Source organism: Callithrix jacchus, chromosome 10 (assembly GCF_049354715.1).
Source record: "Callithrix jacchus isolate 240 chromosome 10, calJac240_pri, whole genome shotgun sequence".
NCBI lineage: Eukaryota > Metazoa > Chordata > Mammalia > Primates > Cebidae > Callithrix > Callithrix jacchus.
In genome coordinates this window covers 75,558,874-75,572,780 of record NC_133511.1, presented here as the reverse complement: position 1 = coordinate 75,572,780, position 13,907 = coordinate 75,558,874, and the positions used below count along the sequence as shown (strand labels likewise).

The 13,907-nt window shown below is 41.5% G+C and overlaps 1 protein-coding gene across 2 annotated transcripts in view; it reads right to left on the bottom strand.

Moving 5' to 3' along the window:
• SWAP70 (switching B cell complex subunit SWAP70) overlaps window positions 1–13,907 on the bottom strand; it is a 99,343-nt gene that overhangs the window by 59,155 nt on the left and 26,281 nt on the right. The window contains exon 2 of one of the 2 annotated variants that reach the window (XM_002755036.6): window positions 12,502–12,642. The exons of the other annotated variant lie outside the window; for it this stretch is intronic. Within the exon in view, the coding sequence (XP_002755082.4) occupies window positions 12,502–12,642 (141 nt within the window). The remainder of the gene's footprint in view (window positions 1–12,501; window positions 12,643–13,907) is intronic. 2 annotated transcript variants of the gene reach the window in all.

Genomic DNA, 13,907 nt, shown 5'->3' with positions numbered 1-13,907 from the left:
CACTTCTTTCATTGCAACCCCCGGAGACTGTAGACCAGATTCTTTCCTTCTTAGGATGTGTAGGATTCTTCCATCACTGGGTACCTAACTTTGCCGCTCTAGCTAAACCTCTGTATGTGGTGGCTAAGGACACACCCACAGGACCCCTCTCTCATCCCAGAGTTGTAAAACAAGCTTTCAGAACCCTACAAACTGCTCTGCCCATGGCATCTCCACTTCAACTGCCAGACCTTAACCATCCCTTCCACTTGTTTACTGATGAGAAACAAGGTGTTGCAGTTGGAGTCCTAACCCAACCCTAAGTCCTATATATTGTCCTGTAGCATACTTATCAAAACAACTTGATCCCACAGTCAGGGGATGGCAGCCTTGCCTATGGGCCCTGGGAGCGGCAACAGAACTTACCAAGGAATCCCTAAAACTTATCCTAGGCCAGCCCATTTCAGTGTTTTCTCCTCATCGACTGACCGACCTTCTCTCTCACAAATCTCTTGCTCACCTAGGACCCTCTCGCCTACAGGAGTTTCATCTACTCTTTATTGAAAATCTGTCAGTCAGCCTTCATCCCACTTCTCTAGTCAACCCAGCTACTTTGCTTCCCCTTCCATCCCATTCCTCCTCCCCAGCCCATTCCTGCCCTGAGCTAATAGATGCATTTGCTAAACCTCAGGAGGGCCTGTCTGACCTTCCCTTATCAAACCCAGACCTAACCTTTTATGTAGATGGCAGTTCAATAGTGACAGCCAAGGGGCTGCGAAAAGCAGCCTATGCAGTTGTTACAGATTGAGCCACCCTCGAGGCACGCCGCCTCCCTGATGGAACCACATCACAAAAGGCAGAGCTCATTGCCATAACCCGAGCTCTCACACTAGCACAGGGAAAGCGAGCAAATATCTATACTGATTCAAAATATGCTTTCCTTATTATCCACTGTCATTCTGTCCTCTGGAAAGAGTGAGGATTCCTCATCACAAAGGGGTCCCCCATGATCAATGCTACCCAAATCTCTAATCTCCTATAGGCCCTGTCACTGCCCAAAGAAGTTGCTGTCATTCACTGCTGAGGGCACCAAGCCCAGCAGAATGCTGTTTCCTGGGGCAATGCAAGGACAGATGCAGCAACAAAATCCTTAACCAATACCAGGCCAGCCCACACTCCAGTCCTTTTCCTCACCACAGCCATGCCACCGATTTACTCGCCATCAGAGAAACAGGCCCTCATATTAAAAGCGAGGACCGTGTCTGATCAGGGCTGGATCTTCCTAGACAACAAAAAACCCCTTTTCCGGGAACAGGCCACAGAAATTATTACTGAAATCCACCAATCCTTACACATATGGCCCAAAGCGTTACACCGCTTCATGCAGCCCCTCTTTTTCTCAACGGGCCTATGACAGACGATAGAGCAAGTACACAGGGCATGCGTTACTTGCTCTAAGGTCTCCTCTCAGGGAGGCTTAAGGCCACAGTTTCCTACCCACCAAATGTGTGGCCACCTGCCAGCCCGACTGGCAGATTGATTTTACCCATATGCCCACTCACAAAAAACTCTGCTACCTTCTAACCTTTGTAGATACCTTTTCTGGATGAATTGAAGCCTTTCCAATCTCCAGGGAAACCACAGACACGGTGGCCTCCCTCTTAATTCAAGAAATCATCCCTCGTTTCAGCTTACCTGCAAACATCCAGTCAGACAACGGTCCAGCGTTTACAGCTCAGGTGGTCCAGCTGGTCACCAAGTTTCTCAACATCTCCTGGAAACTGCACATCCCCTAACACCCTCAGTTGTTGGGTAAAGTTGAACGGGCTCACGGCATCCTCAAAGACCATTTGGCCAAACTTACCATCAAGGTAAAACTCTCCTGGCCCACACTCCTGCCTCTTGTTCTAGCCTGAGTCCGGGCCACCCCACAGGGGCCTACGGGCCTCAGCCCCTTTGAATTGCTGTATGGCCGGCCCTTCCTAGTCTCCCATAATCTCCCAGTATGGCCACCTCCCCTAGCCTCCTACCTCCCCTATCTCTCTCTCCTCCACCACTTACTCAAGAAGCACACAGACTGCACCCTCCCAGTTGTTCCAGGACCAGAGGACTCCCACCCAGCAACGCCTCTCCAACCAGGCGACCAGCGTTCTCCTCCGAGAACTCAAACCATTCCCCTCTGGGCCGGGTTCAACCTGTCACAATCACCCATGGGGCCTGACACCACCTTAACGGGTATCCTGCTGTTCAAAGTACGTTCTCAAAATCTCTCTCTCTGCTATGGGACAGCCAGCAGCCCCAGCCTCAGGTGCAACAGCATGATAGAAGTAAAAACCTCCCTTTACATGCCTCCAGGAGGATACTTTTGGTGTAATGGAACCCTAGCCAAAGTTATTGATGCCTCCCTCCCCTTCCCCTGTGCGCCCGTCACACTAGCCCACAGTTAGAAGTGTACGGACAAGCCGAGTTCCTATCCCTCATCGCACTGTCCCCTAATCACCAGAGCAAACAAGCTGTCTTCCTCCCAATAGTAGCTGGCCTCTCTTTAGCATCTTCTCTAGCAGCAGCTGGATTAGGAAGTGGCGCCATGGGCTATAGCATCACTTCAGCCACTCAACTGGAAGACAAGCTCCATGTGGCTATTGAAGCGTCAGCGCCTCTTTAGCCTCCCTCCAGCGACAAATCACGTTGCTAGCTCAGGTAACTCCAAAACCGACGGGCCCTAGACCAACTAACGGCAGAAAAAGGAGGTACCTGTTTGTTTCTCCAGGAGCAGTGCCGCTATTACATCAATGAAACAGGTCTTGTGGAGGAAAATGTCAACACTCTCTATCGCCTCCTAGAGAACCTCCGCAAGAAGCGGAGTGCACCAGCCTCGTCTCTCAACTGGTGGCACTCCCCCATGCTTACCGGGCTAGCTCCCATTATCACCCCCATTATCGTTGTGTGTCTTCTACTAATGCTAGCCCCTTTTTTCCTCAGATTTTTACAGGCACACATGAGGGAAATTTCCAGGGTGGCTGTAAACCAGATGCTACTTCACCCCTATGTCTGACTCCCAACCAAGGCACAAGCCAACTGACCCCTTCCCCCACTCCGTCCCTATTCAGCAGGAAGTAGCCAGAAAGAAGCGGCATCCTATATCATCAAAAGGGTCGGAATGTAAGGCAGGTTGCCTCACCGGGAGCTTGGACATGCCCATCCCTCTCCACTCCTCACTGAACTCTGCACTCAGCATCTAGCCCTGCCACACCCACCTCTGCACTCCGCACTAAACTCTGCACTCGGCACCAATGCCCACCTCTGCACTCCACACCAGGATCTGCACTCAACACTAAACTCTGCACTCGGCACCTAGCCAGCTGTTGGAAAACCTGCCAAAATTTAAAAGAAGTCCCGCCAAAACCTGCCCAATAGCACAGCCCACTCACTGGAAATCCCACCTACCTACCAATAGCAGCTCGCCCCATCCACATCCTGTTTCTCAACAGCCGATCAGAACGCCTTCCCGCCCTATAAAACCCGCGAGACTTCCCTGGCCCCTTTCCCCAGGACCACAGGACCTCGTCCAGGAGTTAAATAAATTGGCATTTAATTTTCTTGTGCTGGCCTCAGTTTCCTCATTTTAAACTCGGCAATAAACCTCACAAGACAATAACCCTTACAGTAATGGTTACTGTGAATAAACAAACCACTAGGGGGCCGGGCGCAGTGGCTCACACCTGTAATCCCAGCACTTTGGGAGGCCGAGGTGGGTGGATCACAAGGTCAAGAGATCGAGACCATCCTGGTCAACATGGTGAAACCCCGTCTCTACTAAAAATACAAAAAATTAGCTGGGCATAGTGGTGCGTGCCTGTAATCCCAACTACTCAGGAGGCTGAGGCAGGAGAATTGCCTGAACCCAGGAGGCGGAGGTTGTGGTGAGCCGAGATCGTGCCATTGCACTCCAGCCTGGGTAACAAGAGCGAAACTCCATCTCAAAAAAAAAAAAAACCACTAAATGGTACATGTTAAACAGACTAATTGTATGGTATGTAATTTATATCTCAATAAAACTGCTATTTCAAAAAACAATATATCTATACAGTACATGACTCATATTGTTGGCCAAAGTATTCAGCAGTATAAAGTCATTCATGTTTCTCAGCATGATACCCCTTTATTTACTCAAAAGTTTATAGTCCTCTATAGCTTCACAAATATAATGAAAACATAGAGTCCAACTTGGCCATTGCAGCAAATTAAAACTACATTACTTTCATTCAGGTGTAGTGGCTTACACCTACAATCCCAGCACTTTGGAAGGACAAGGCAAAAGGATCACTTGAGCCCAGGAGATCAGGACTAGCCTGGACAATATGGTGAGACCTCTACAAAAAAAAGTTAAAAATTAGCCAGGCATGGTGGTACACACCTGTAATTCCAGCTACTACCCAAGCTACTTGGGAAACTAAGGTGGGAGGATCTCTTGAGACTAGCAGGGCAAGGTTGTAATGAACCATGATCATGTCACTGCACTCCAGCCTGGGCAACAGAGCAAGACCCTATCTCAGAAAACAAAAACAAAACAAAACCCACACTATATAACTTTCAAACAACAATGAAAGAAAAAATAACACAGGCTAAAGGGCAATAAAAAAAGACCACATAAGAGCCCAGGTTTGGGTGTTTAAAAGCAGTACCACTTCCTATTAAATGATGTTGGCACACATCTGAAGTGCTTTGAACACTGACAGGATAGTCATTTAATTAAAAGAAGGAACTTGAGACTACACTTTACACAAGAATTATAAGTGACATATGAACAACAAGAAAGTACACCAAAGGGAAAAAGCATATAAATGTTAGACTAGAAAAACTGAATGCACAAGCTGCCAGACACTAGTGGAGAGAAATATACCAAACTGAAATGTTAGTCTGTTTTTCTTCCGTGTATGTTTCCAAAAAAACCAGAAACAAAAAGACTTCTGTTAGAAAGCACCAGATTCCCCAACTGGAACCTGGCATACTGCCAATGGATTAATAATTTTAATCATATAGCCCAGACCTAGCCTTAATAGGAGAATCAGAGAAAAGAAATGACAATGATTTGGACTAGCCAGCCTAATCAGCCATTAAATCTCATGAAAGAATTAGACTGCCTTAAAAATATGCTGAAGCAAAACTAGTTTTTGATATACTTTATTGGTACTAAATAGTAGAAGGTAGTATATACCACTTTCTTCAATTATTCACTGTCAAATAATCCAGCAATAGATAATAAAATTTTTTCCTAGATGTTTAAATAATTCCATTCCTTTACTAAACAAGGAATTTTTTTTTCTTACACACAAGGTCTTATTTTATTGTTCAGGCTGCTCTAGAACTCCTGGGCTCAGGTGATCCTCCTACCTCAGCATCCCAAAGTGAGGATATTAGGGGCATAACCTACGATACCTAGCCAAGAAGGAATTTTAAAAGTTAACACTCGGAAGGAAAAAATACTTGGAAAAGGAACAACAGACAGGTAATCATTTGAAGTCTTAGGAAAGCTGAAAATTAATTCTATCGATGTAAAAGAACAAAGCAAATACAAAAACCAACTGTAAAAATTACTTTTCAGAAAGTTTCAATATAATTTAGCTCTTGGTCCCAACCTCCTCAGAATAATTCTCCCAGGCAAAGGCAGAAAATCCCTAAATTGACCTGGGAAAAAAACTGAAAAAACTGACCAAAATGAACATTAAGGAGCACCACACACTAAGAGAAGAGAATCACCTTAAAACACTTGAGACAGAACAGAAGAAAACTGGATGAAAGCTGAGCTAGTTTAAGGTAATCAGAATTGCTTTTAAGCAACTATACCCCTCCGTGCCTTCAACCAATATTTCCCCTATGTATCCAAATATTAGACACTGGAAAAAACTTAATTCCTAAAGACAGTAATTAATCCCCTAATAGTACAGTTAAAGAAATGTTGGTGGTGAAGTTAAACAGGTTAGGTTCAAAAATCTACCTACCCTTTATTAGCTAGGCTACCTTAAGCTGTTTCCTCTTTAGTTAATGGTGATAATTCCAGTTCTACCTCACAGGATTAACATGCAGAACAAATGAGACAGTATGTATACATGACAGCATACCTTGCAACTGTTTAATAACTGTTTCATATTTTCTCTGCATAACTGATTATAATCTCTAAGTTTTACATTAATATTCTTCAGTCACTGTTGGCATGTCTTTTTTCAACGAAGTTTCAAAACAAGGCACTAATCTTTGCTCAATTTAAACTCAAACCATGGAAACCTTGGCTGCTTTACTTGGATTTCAGGACTGGCAAAATTCCACTCCAGGTGGCTAAGCAATAATAAACAAGGGCTCACTGTTTCATCACATCCTCACTCCCTCCGTGAATAAGTTACCATTTAGTGGCTCATTTTGGACTTTTTAAATACTACTATATTTCCTTCCTCAGTTATAAACTTTTAAAACACTGAAATACTAAAACAAAGAACATTTTAAAACTAAATAAATTTCAAGAAGTTTAAAGAATGTCACACCAAGGAGAACAAAACGCAGTAGTAGGGTACAGAACTTCAAGATATTAAACCATGTTTCTCTATCCACCGGCCCAGCCCCACACAAATTCTAGCACTGAAATAAGAAAAACAAATTCTGGATTTCTGAGAACTTCCCAGTATGTTCTGTACTATTTTAATAACAGACATAATTCTGTTTACTGTCTATAGAGAAACCATACATATATGGCCTCACTGTGTCACCCAGACTGCACTACAGTGGCACAATCATAGCTCACTATCACCTCAAACTCCTAGGCTCAAGTGATCCTCCCACTTCAGTCTCTTGAGTAGTTGGGACTACAGGCATGTGCCACTACACCTGGCTAATTTTTAAATTGTTTTACAGAGACAGTATCTCACTATGTAACCCAGGCTGGTCTTGAACTCCTGGGCTCAAATGATACTCCTACCTCAGCCTCCCAAAGCACTGGGATTATAGGCATGAGCCACTGTGCCCAACCAGTGTCTATAATTTTTAACATTATGCACATACAAACAGGTCATCAAATATTTGTGTTCTATAGTTTTATTATAAGTATATATGAAATATATTCAGCAAATATTTCACATTTATATTTACATATAATAGAACTGTAGGACACAAATAAAATACCCAACCAATAAACAGAACGGCAGCAAAAAATAGGCATCAAACTGTAAAGTGCTGAGACTTTTCACATCAATTTCTGTACAATTTAATTATTTGTTATTGAGATATAATTCACATACCATAAAATTCACCCTTTTAAAGTATACAACTCAGTGGTTTTCAATATATTCATAAGACTTTTTCACTAGTTAATTCTAGAACATTTTCATCATCCCAAAAAGAAACCCAAAACCATTAGTAGTCACTCACCATTCCTAACTACCCCTCTCCCCAAGAAACCACTAATCTACCTAGTATCTCTATTTATTTGCCTATTTTAGACATTTCATATAAATAGAATCATACCCTATATGGATTTTGTGAATTTAACTAAATCTTATCTTTTATTATCATGTGGCTTTTCTTCCTTCTTTTCTTCCTAATTAAAGCATGGTCATGTACCACACGGTAACTATAGCTAATAACAATGTATTAAATACCTAAAAATTGTTAAGAGAGATCTTAAGTATTCCCACTACAAATAAATGATAAGGATGTGTAGTAATGTACATTACCTAATTTCACTTCACCATTCCATAATATACACATATTTCAAAGCATCATGTTGTATGCCATAAATATATTTTTTTGTGAATTGAAACAAATACAAAGAAGAGAAAAAAGCATGATCAGGACAATGTTATCATCTCTGCAAGGGAAATTCTTTAAAAACATTCATTGAGGTTGGGCACAACGGTTCATGCCTATAATCCCAACACTTTGGGATGCTGGGGCAGGCAGATCACCTGAGGTCAGGAGTTTGAGACTAGCCTGGCCAACACAGTGAGACTCCATCTCTACTAAAAATACAAAAATTAGCCAGGTGTGGTGGCACACGCCCGTAGTCCCAGCTGCTCAGGAAGGAGGATGGTTTGCGCCTGGGAGGCAGAGACTGCAATAAGCCAAGATCATAGAAACTCCATTTCAAAAAAAAAAAAACAGGGTGCAATGGCTCACGCCTATAATCCCAGAACTTTGGGAGGCCAACTCAGGCAGATCACCTGAGGTCAGGAGTTTAAGACCAGCCTGGCCAACAAGGTAAAACCCATCTCTACAAAAAATGCAAAAATTAGCCAGGAGTGGTGGCATACAACTATGATCCCAGCTACTGAGGAGGCTGGGGCAAGAGAATCACTTGAACTCAGGAGGCAGAGAATGCAGTGAGCAGAGATCATGCCACTGTACTCCAGCCTGGATAACAGAGCGAGACCCAGTCTCAAAAACAACAACAAAAAACAAAACCATGCATTGGCCAGGGATGGGGGCTCACATCTGTAATCCCAGTACTGTGGTAAGCCCAGGTGGGAGGATTGCTTGAGGGCAGGAGTGTAAAACCACTCTGGGCAACGTAGTGAGACCCCGTCTCTATAAAAAATGTTAAAACTTATCCAGGTGTGGTGGCACACAACTGTAGTCCTTACTACTCAAGAGGCTGAGGCAAGAGGACTACTTTAGCACAGAAGTTCAAGTCTGCAATGAGCTATGATGTCATTACTGCACCCCAGCCTATGAGACAGAGCAAGACACTGTCTCAAAAAACATATATGACACATCAAATACACACACACATACATACACACACACACACACACACACATATATATATACGCATACAAACACACAAAGAAAGATCAGGAAATTGTATTGTGAGGCTGAAATGGAATAACAGATACAGGTACAAAGATTACCACACAAATGAACATTGTAATTTTTAGAATCTTTGCTGCAAAATTCTTGAAAAATGTCTCTCCGGGTTTCTATAAGGAATCCTGGCCAGGCTGGTGGTTCACGCCTGTAATCCTAGCACTCTGGGAGACTGAGACGGGAGGATCACCTGAGGTCAGGCATTCGAGACCAGTCTGGTCAACTCTTTAGTAGAGATGGGGTTTCACCCATCTCTAAAATACAAAAAATAGCTGGGCGTCATGGTGCATGCCTATCTGTAATCCCAGCTACTTGGGAGGCTGAGGTAGGAGAATTTCTTGAGCCCAGGAGGTCGATGTTGCAGTGAGCCACGATTGCACTATTGCCCTCCAGCCTGGACACCAAGAGCGATACTCCATCTCAAAAAAAAAAAAAAAAAAAGGCTGGGAGCAGTGGCTCACGCCTGTAATCCAAGCACTTTGGAGGCCAAGGCGGGTGGATCACCTGAGGTCGGGAGTTCAAGACCAGCCTGACCAACATGGTGAAACCCCATCTTTAAAAAAGAAGAATCCTGATCAACATTTTGGCCTTTTCCAAACTATTATTATTATAAATGTTAATTACTATACTTTACTATTGTAAAAAGGCACTAAACTATTTTTAAGATTATACACATAAATAGTAATAAAAATCTGAAGCCACAGAGAACCATGTATATAGTTGTGTATTTAGGTTTGATGCAAAAATTGAGTTTAAAAAGTTTTTAATTTATATGTCTTTTTGAGACAAGGTCTCACTATGTTGCTCAGGCTAGCCTTGAACTCCTGACTTCAAACAATCCCCCCACCTCGGCCTCACAAAATGCTGGTATTACAGACATGAGCCAGCTTCAAATATTTTACTTTTAATTAGAAAGTACTGTCATTATCATTTTTTGAAAGGCATTATTGAAATATATTCCTTATGAAGAATGGTCTGAGCTAAAAATTAAAAAAAATTTAAAAATTAGAAGTATACAAAGAAATCTCATGCTTGGTGATATAAATAGGCATAAGGAGGAAGTCACAAACTTTTGGTATAAATAAATGATTACTTTCATCTAAACTAAATGTACATGATATGAAACAATGACACTAATATATTGTTCAATTTAAAAAATAGGTTGCTTATGCCCTATTGATCACATAAGAAAAAATTTTTTTTAAGTTGCAGAAGTGTATGTATAATATGATCCTATTCATGTTGAAATAAAATACCATATATTGATTTGAGGGTGTGTGTATGTGTATGTGTATATTTGCATCTAATTTTTGAATCTACAAAGTCTCTAAATTATTAACAGTGGTTACTCCAGGAGAATCAAACTACAAAAAATTAAAGCAATGTTTACTTTTTATTTCACATATTTCTGTATTAATTGCCTACATACTACCTTTTGTAACTTTTTCATCACCAATTTTAAAAATTATCTAAATGTACCATCTTTTCTTGCATTAAATTCAACACTTTAGTGAATTGAAATTCAACACTTTAGTGTACCAATTTGTAATTATCCAACCCAAGGGGAAAACCAAACATGGCCCCAAACACTAATAGGTTATATTTGGCTTCCAAACACCTCATAGTTTTTGTTAAAGCATCTTTACTCAGAATATATCCGAGAGGAAGCATCTAAGTGGTACCCTGAAAAGTCTGGGATGAGAGTTGGCTGTATAATATCTATATAGTAAAGATAATCATCACTTTTAGTATTCACATATTACTCGACCACTCCCACGCTTTAACAACCATTGCCCCAGCCTGGGCAATATGGCAAAGCCCCATCTCTACAAAAAATAGAAAAGTGAGCCAGGCGTGGTGGTATATGTCTGTAGTCCCAACAACTCAGGAGTCTGAGGTAGGAGGATCACCTGAGCCCAACGAGATCAGAGGCTACAGTGAGCTGAGATCACACCACTGTACTCCAGCCTGGGTGACAGGGTGAGACCCCTCAAAAAAGAAAAAAAAAAAAAACATTGTCAGTACATGTGGAACCAGACTTTTTTCTTCTTCTTTAAAAATAAAATGGGATAAATGTGCAGAATGTACAGGTTTGTTATATAGGTATACTTGTGCCATGATGGTTTGCTGGACCTATTGATCCATCCTCTAAATTGCCTCCCCTCACTCCCACCTCCAACAGGCCCTGATGTGTGTTGTTCCCCTCTCTGTGTCCATGTGTTCTCATTGTTCAAGCCTCACTTAAGAGTGACAACATGTGGTTTGGTTTTCTGTTCCTAAGTTTGCTGAGGATGATGGCTTTCAGCTTCATCCATGTCCCTACAAAGGACATGATCTCATTCTTTTTTTTATAACAGCATAGTATTCCATGGTGTATATGTACCACATTTTCTTTATCAAGTCTATCATGGATGGGCATTTGGGTTGTTTCCATATCTTTGCTATTGTAAATAGTGTGGCAATAAACATACAAGTGCATGTATCTTTATAGCAGAATGATTTATATCCCTTTGGGTATATGCCCAGTGATGGGATTGCTGGGTCAAATGGTATTTCTGGATCCTTGGGGAATCACCATACTGTCTTCCACAATGGTTGAACTAATCTACATTCCCACCAACAGTATAAAAACTTTTCTATTTCTCCACAGTCTCGCCAGCATCTGTTGCTTCATGGCTTTCTAATAATCACCATTCTGACTGACACGAGATGGTATCTCATTGTGGTTTTGATTTATATTTCTCTGAAGATAAGTGATGTTATCTTCAGATTTTTTTTATGTTTGTCGACCATGTAAATGTCTTCTTTTGAGAAGTGTCTGTTCACATCCTTTGCCTACTTTTTGATGGGGTTGCTTTTTTCTTGTAAATTTGTTTAAGTTCCTTGTAAATTCTGGATATTAGACCAGATTTTTTTTTCCCTCTGTTGCCCAGGCTGGAGTGCAGTGGTGCAATTTCAGCTCACTGCAACCTCCAGCTTCCAGGATCAAGCAATTCTCTGTCTCAGCCTCCTGAGTAGCTGGATTACAGGCACCTGCCACCATGCCTGGCAATTTTTGTTTTGTTTTGTTTTGTTTTTTTTTTTTTTGAGATAGAGTCTCTCTCTGTCATCCAGGCTGCTGGAGTGCAGTGGGATAATCTCGGCTCACTGCAACCTCCATCTCCTGGGTTCAAGCAATTCTCCTGCTTCAGCCTCCCAAGTAGCTAAAGGCCGCACCACCACGCATGGCTGATTTTTTCTTTTTTGTATTGTTAGTAGAGAAAGGGTTTTGGCATGTTAGCCAGGATGGTCTTGATCTCCTGACCTCATGATCCGCCCGCCTCGGCTTCCCAAAGTGCTAGGATTACAGGCATGAGCCACTGTACCTGGCTAGACCCGATTTTTTTTTAAAGCATCCTGAGAGAGCACAGGTACAGATTAACACAAAACACAGTTCTTAATTTCAAAGAATGAACCAATTTGGAAAAATATTAAACCAAATTTTAGAAGACAGTGGAGGAGAGAAGAATAGGAAGCACTGTTAGTCTCTCATTCTTTCTTCCTTTCCTATTTATCTAATGATTCTTTCTACCTCAAGTCCTTAGTGAACTCATCAACAGAGGGTTTTTGGGCCCACTTGAAACATGCAAACCAAACAATGCTGCACCCTAAAAAAGGTTAGAATCATACCTTTTCCAAAATGAACTTGTTTAAATAAGGCATGTAGCCCTGGTTGGACACTGGCCCCTCATCATCATCCCTGAAGTGTTCTTCAAGGGCAACCGGGTCATGAGGAACCTTCAGCACTGTGCACAGGTTATGGGAAAGGACCTGTGGGGGGAAAAGAAAATCGTTTAAAGGCTCCCACTAACCAGCATATGACACCTTCACCATGAACACAACATGCTGCTCGCTGTCCCGGGTAGAGAAAGATGGAAAATAAACTAGCAAAAACAGGGTGAGGGCTGCTCAGCTGTCACCCTCTACTTGTCACCTGTTATCCTTTCTCATTCCCTCCCAGATTTGGTTCACTTAGAACTAGTCCCTATTACATGCCTACTATGAGCCAGGCTCCAAGCAAGATCTGTGGTCTTTTACTAATCTGCCCACATCAGAAACAAAAGTAGGTGAAAGAGTAAGAGAATGTGTTCAAAATTAAACTTTTTGCCAAGTAGAGCAGGGTCAGCCAATTAAAGCTGTTTAGAGAAAGAACCTGGTACTGGGCGGCTGCAGCCAGGGGTTCTGAACAAGAAGGCTGATCTGGGCAAGTCATAAGCTCTTCAGGCTTTAGTTTTCTCATTTATTCAATAGAAAGGGCCAATTATTACACAAATATACCAAATATTAATTAGGAATCTCTAAGTATCTAAATATCTCTAAAATTCTATGACTAGGCTAAATTTCAGCATGTGTATAAAAGAACATAAATACAAAAAGAAAAAGAAATCAAGGGCCTGGATTAAAAATAGGGAAAAATTAAATAGCAAAAATAGGAGTCACCAATATGGTTAAAAATATTTTATAGAAAACGTGCATTCCATAGCATAAATACATATAAGGGGCTACTGATCTTGCAATAACCTAAGTGCTCACTCAGTGTCTAGGTACAGTACTTGAATTAGCCATCTGAGCTACTTTAGTACCAATCTTATTTTACAGTGAATGAAAATTTAAAAATAGAACTTAAGCCCCTTCCGTTTCATTTGTGCTTTCTGAACAGGTCAAATTACACGGCTAAGGCTGTACTTTCTGCAACAGAGAATCTTCCTAGTTGAACCCCAAGTAAAAATATTCCTTATTTTTCTCAGTCCTAAACATTGAACCTCAAGGAGTCACATTCATCTCAAAAAATACTTTCATTTGCATTAAGCAAGTCCCTTTTTCTGCATACACATATTTCAGTGAGGAGTTTTTTTAAGATTAAAAATATTTAATCTATTAAAAATTTGCATATCTTCTTTCTAAAATTGTTTTGTTTCTCAAAGCTTCATTTATGTGAAGATCCTTTTCTACACACTCTACTGGTTTTAAGGAAGTAAGTTAAGGAAGTATATTCACAAATGGTTATAAATGCAGTAATGAAGACTTTTATGAGC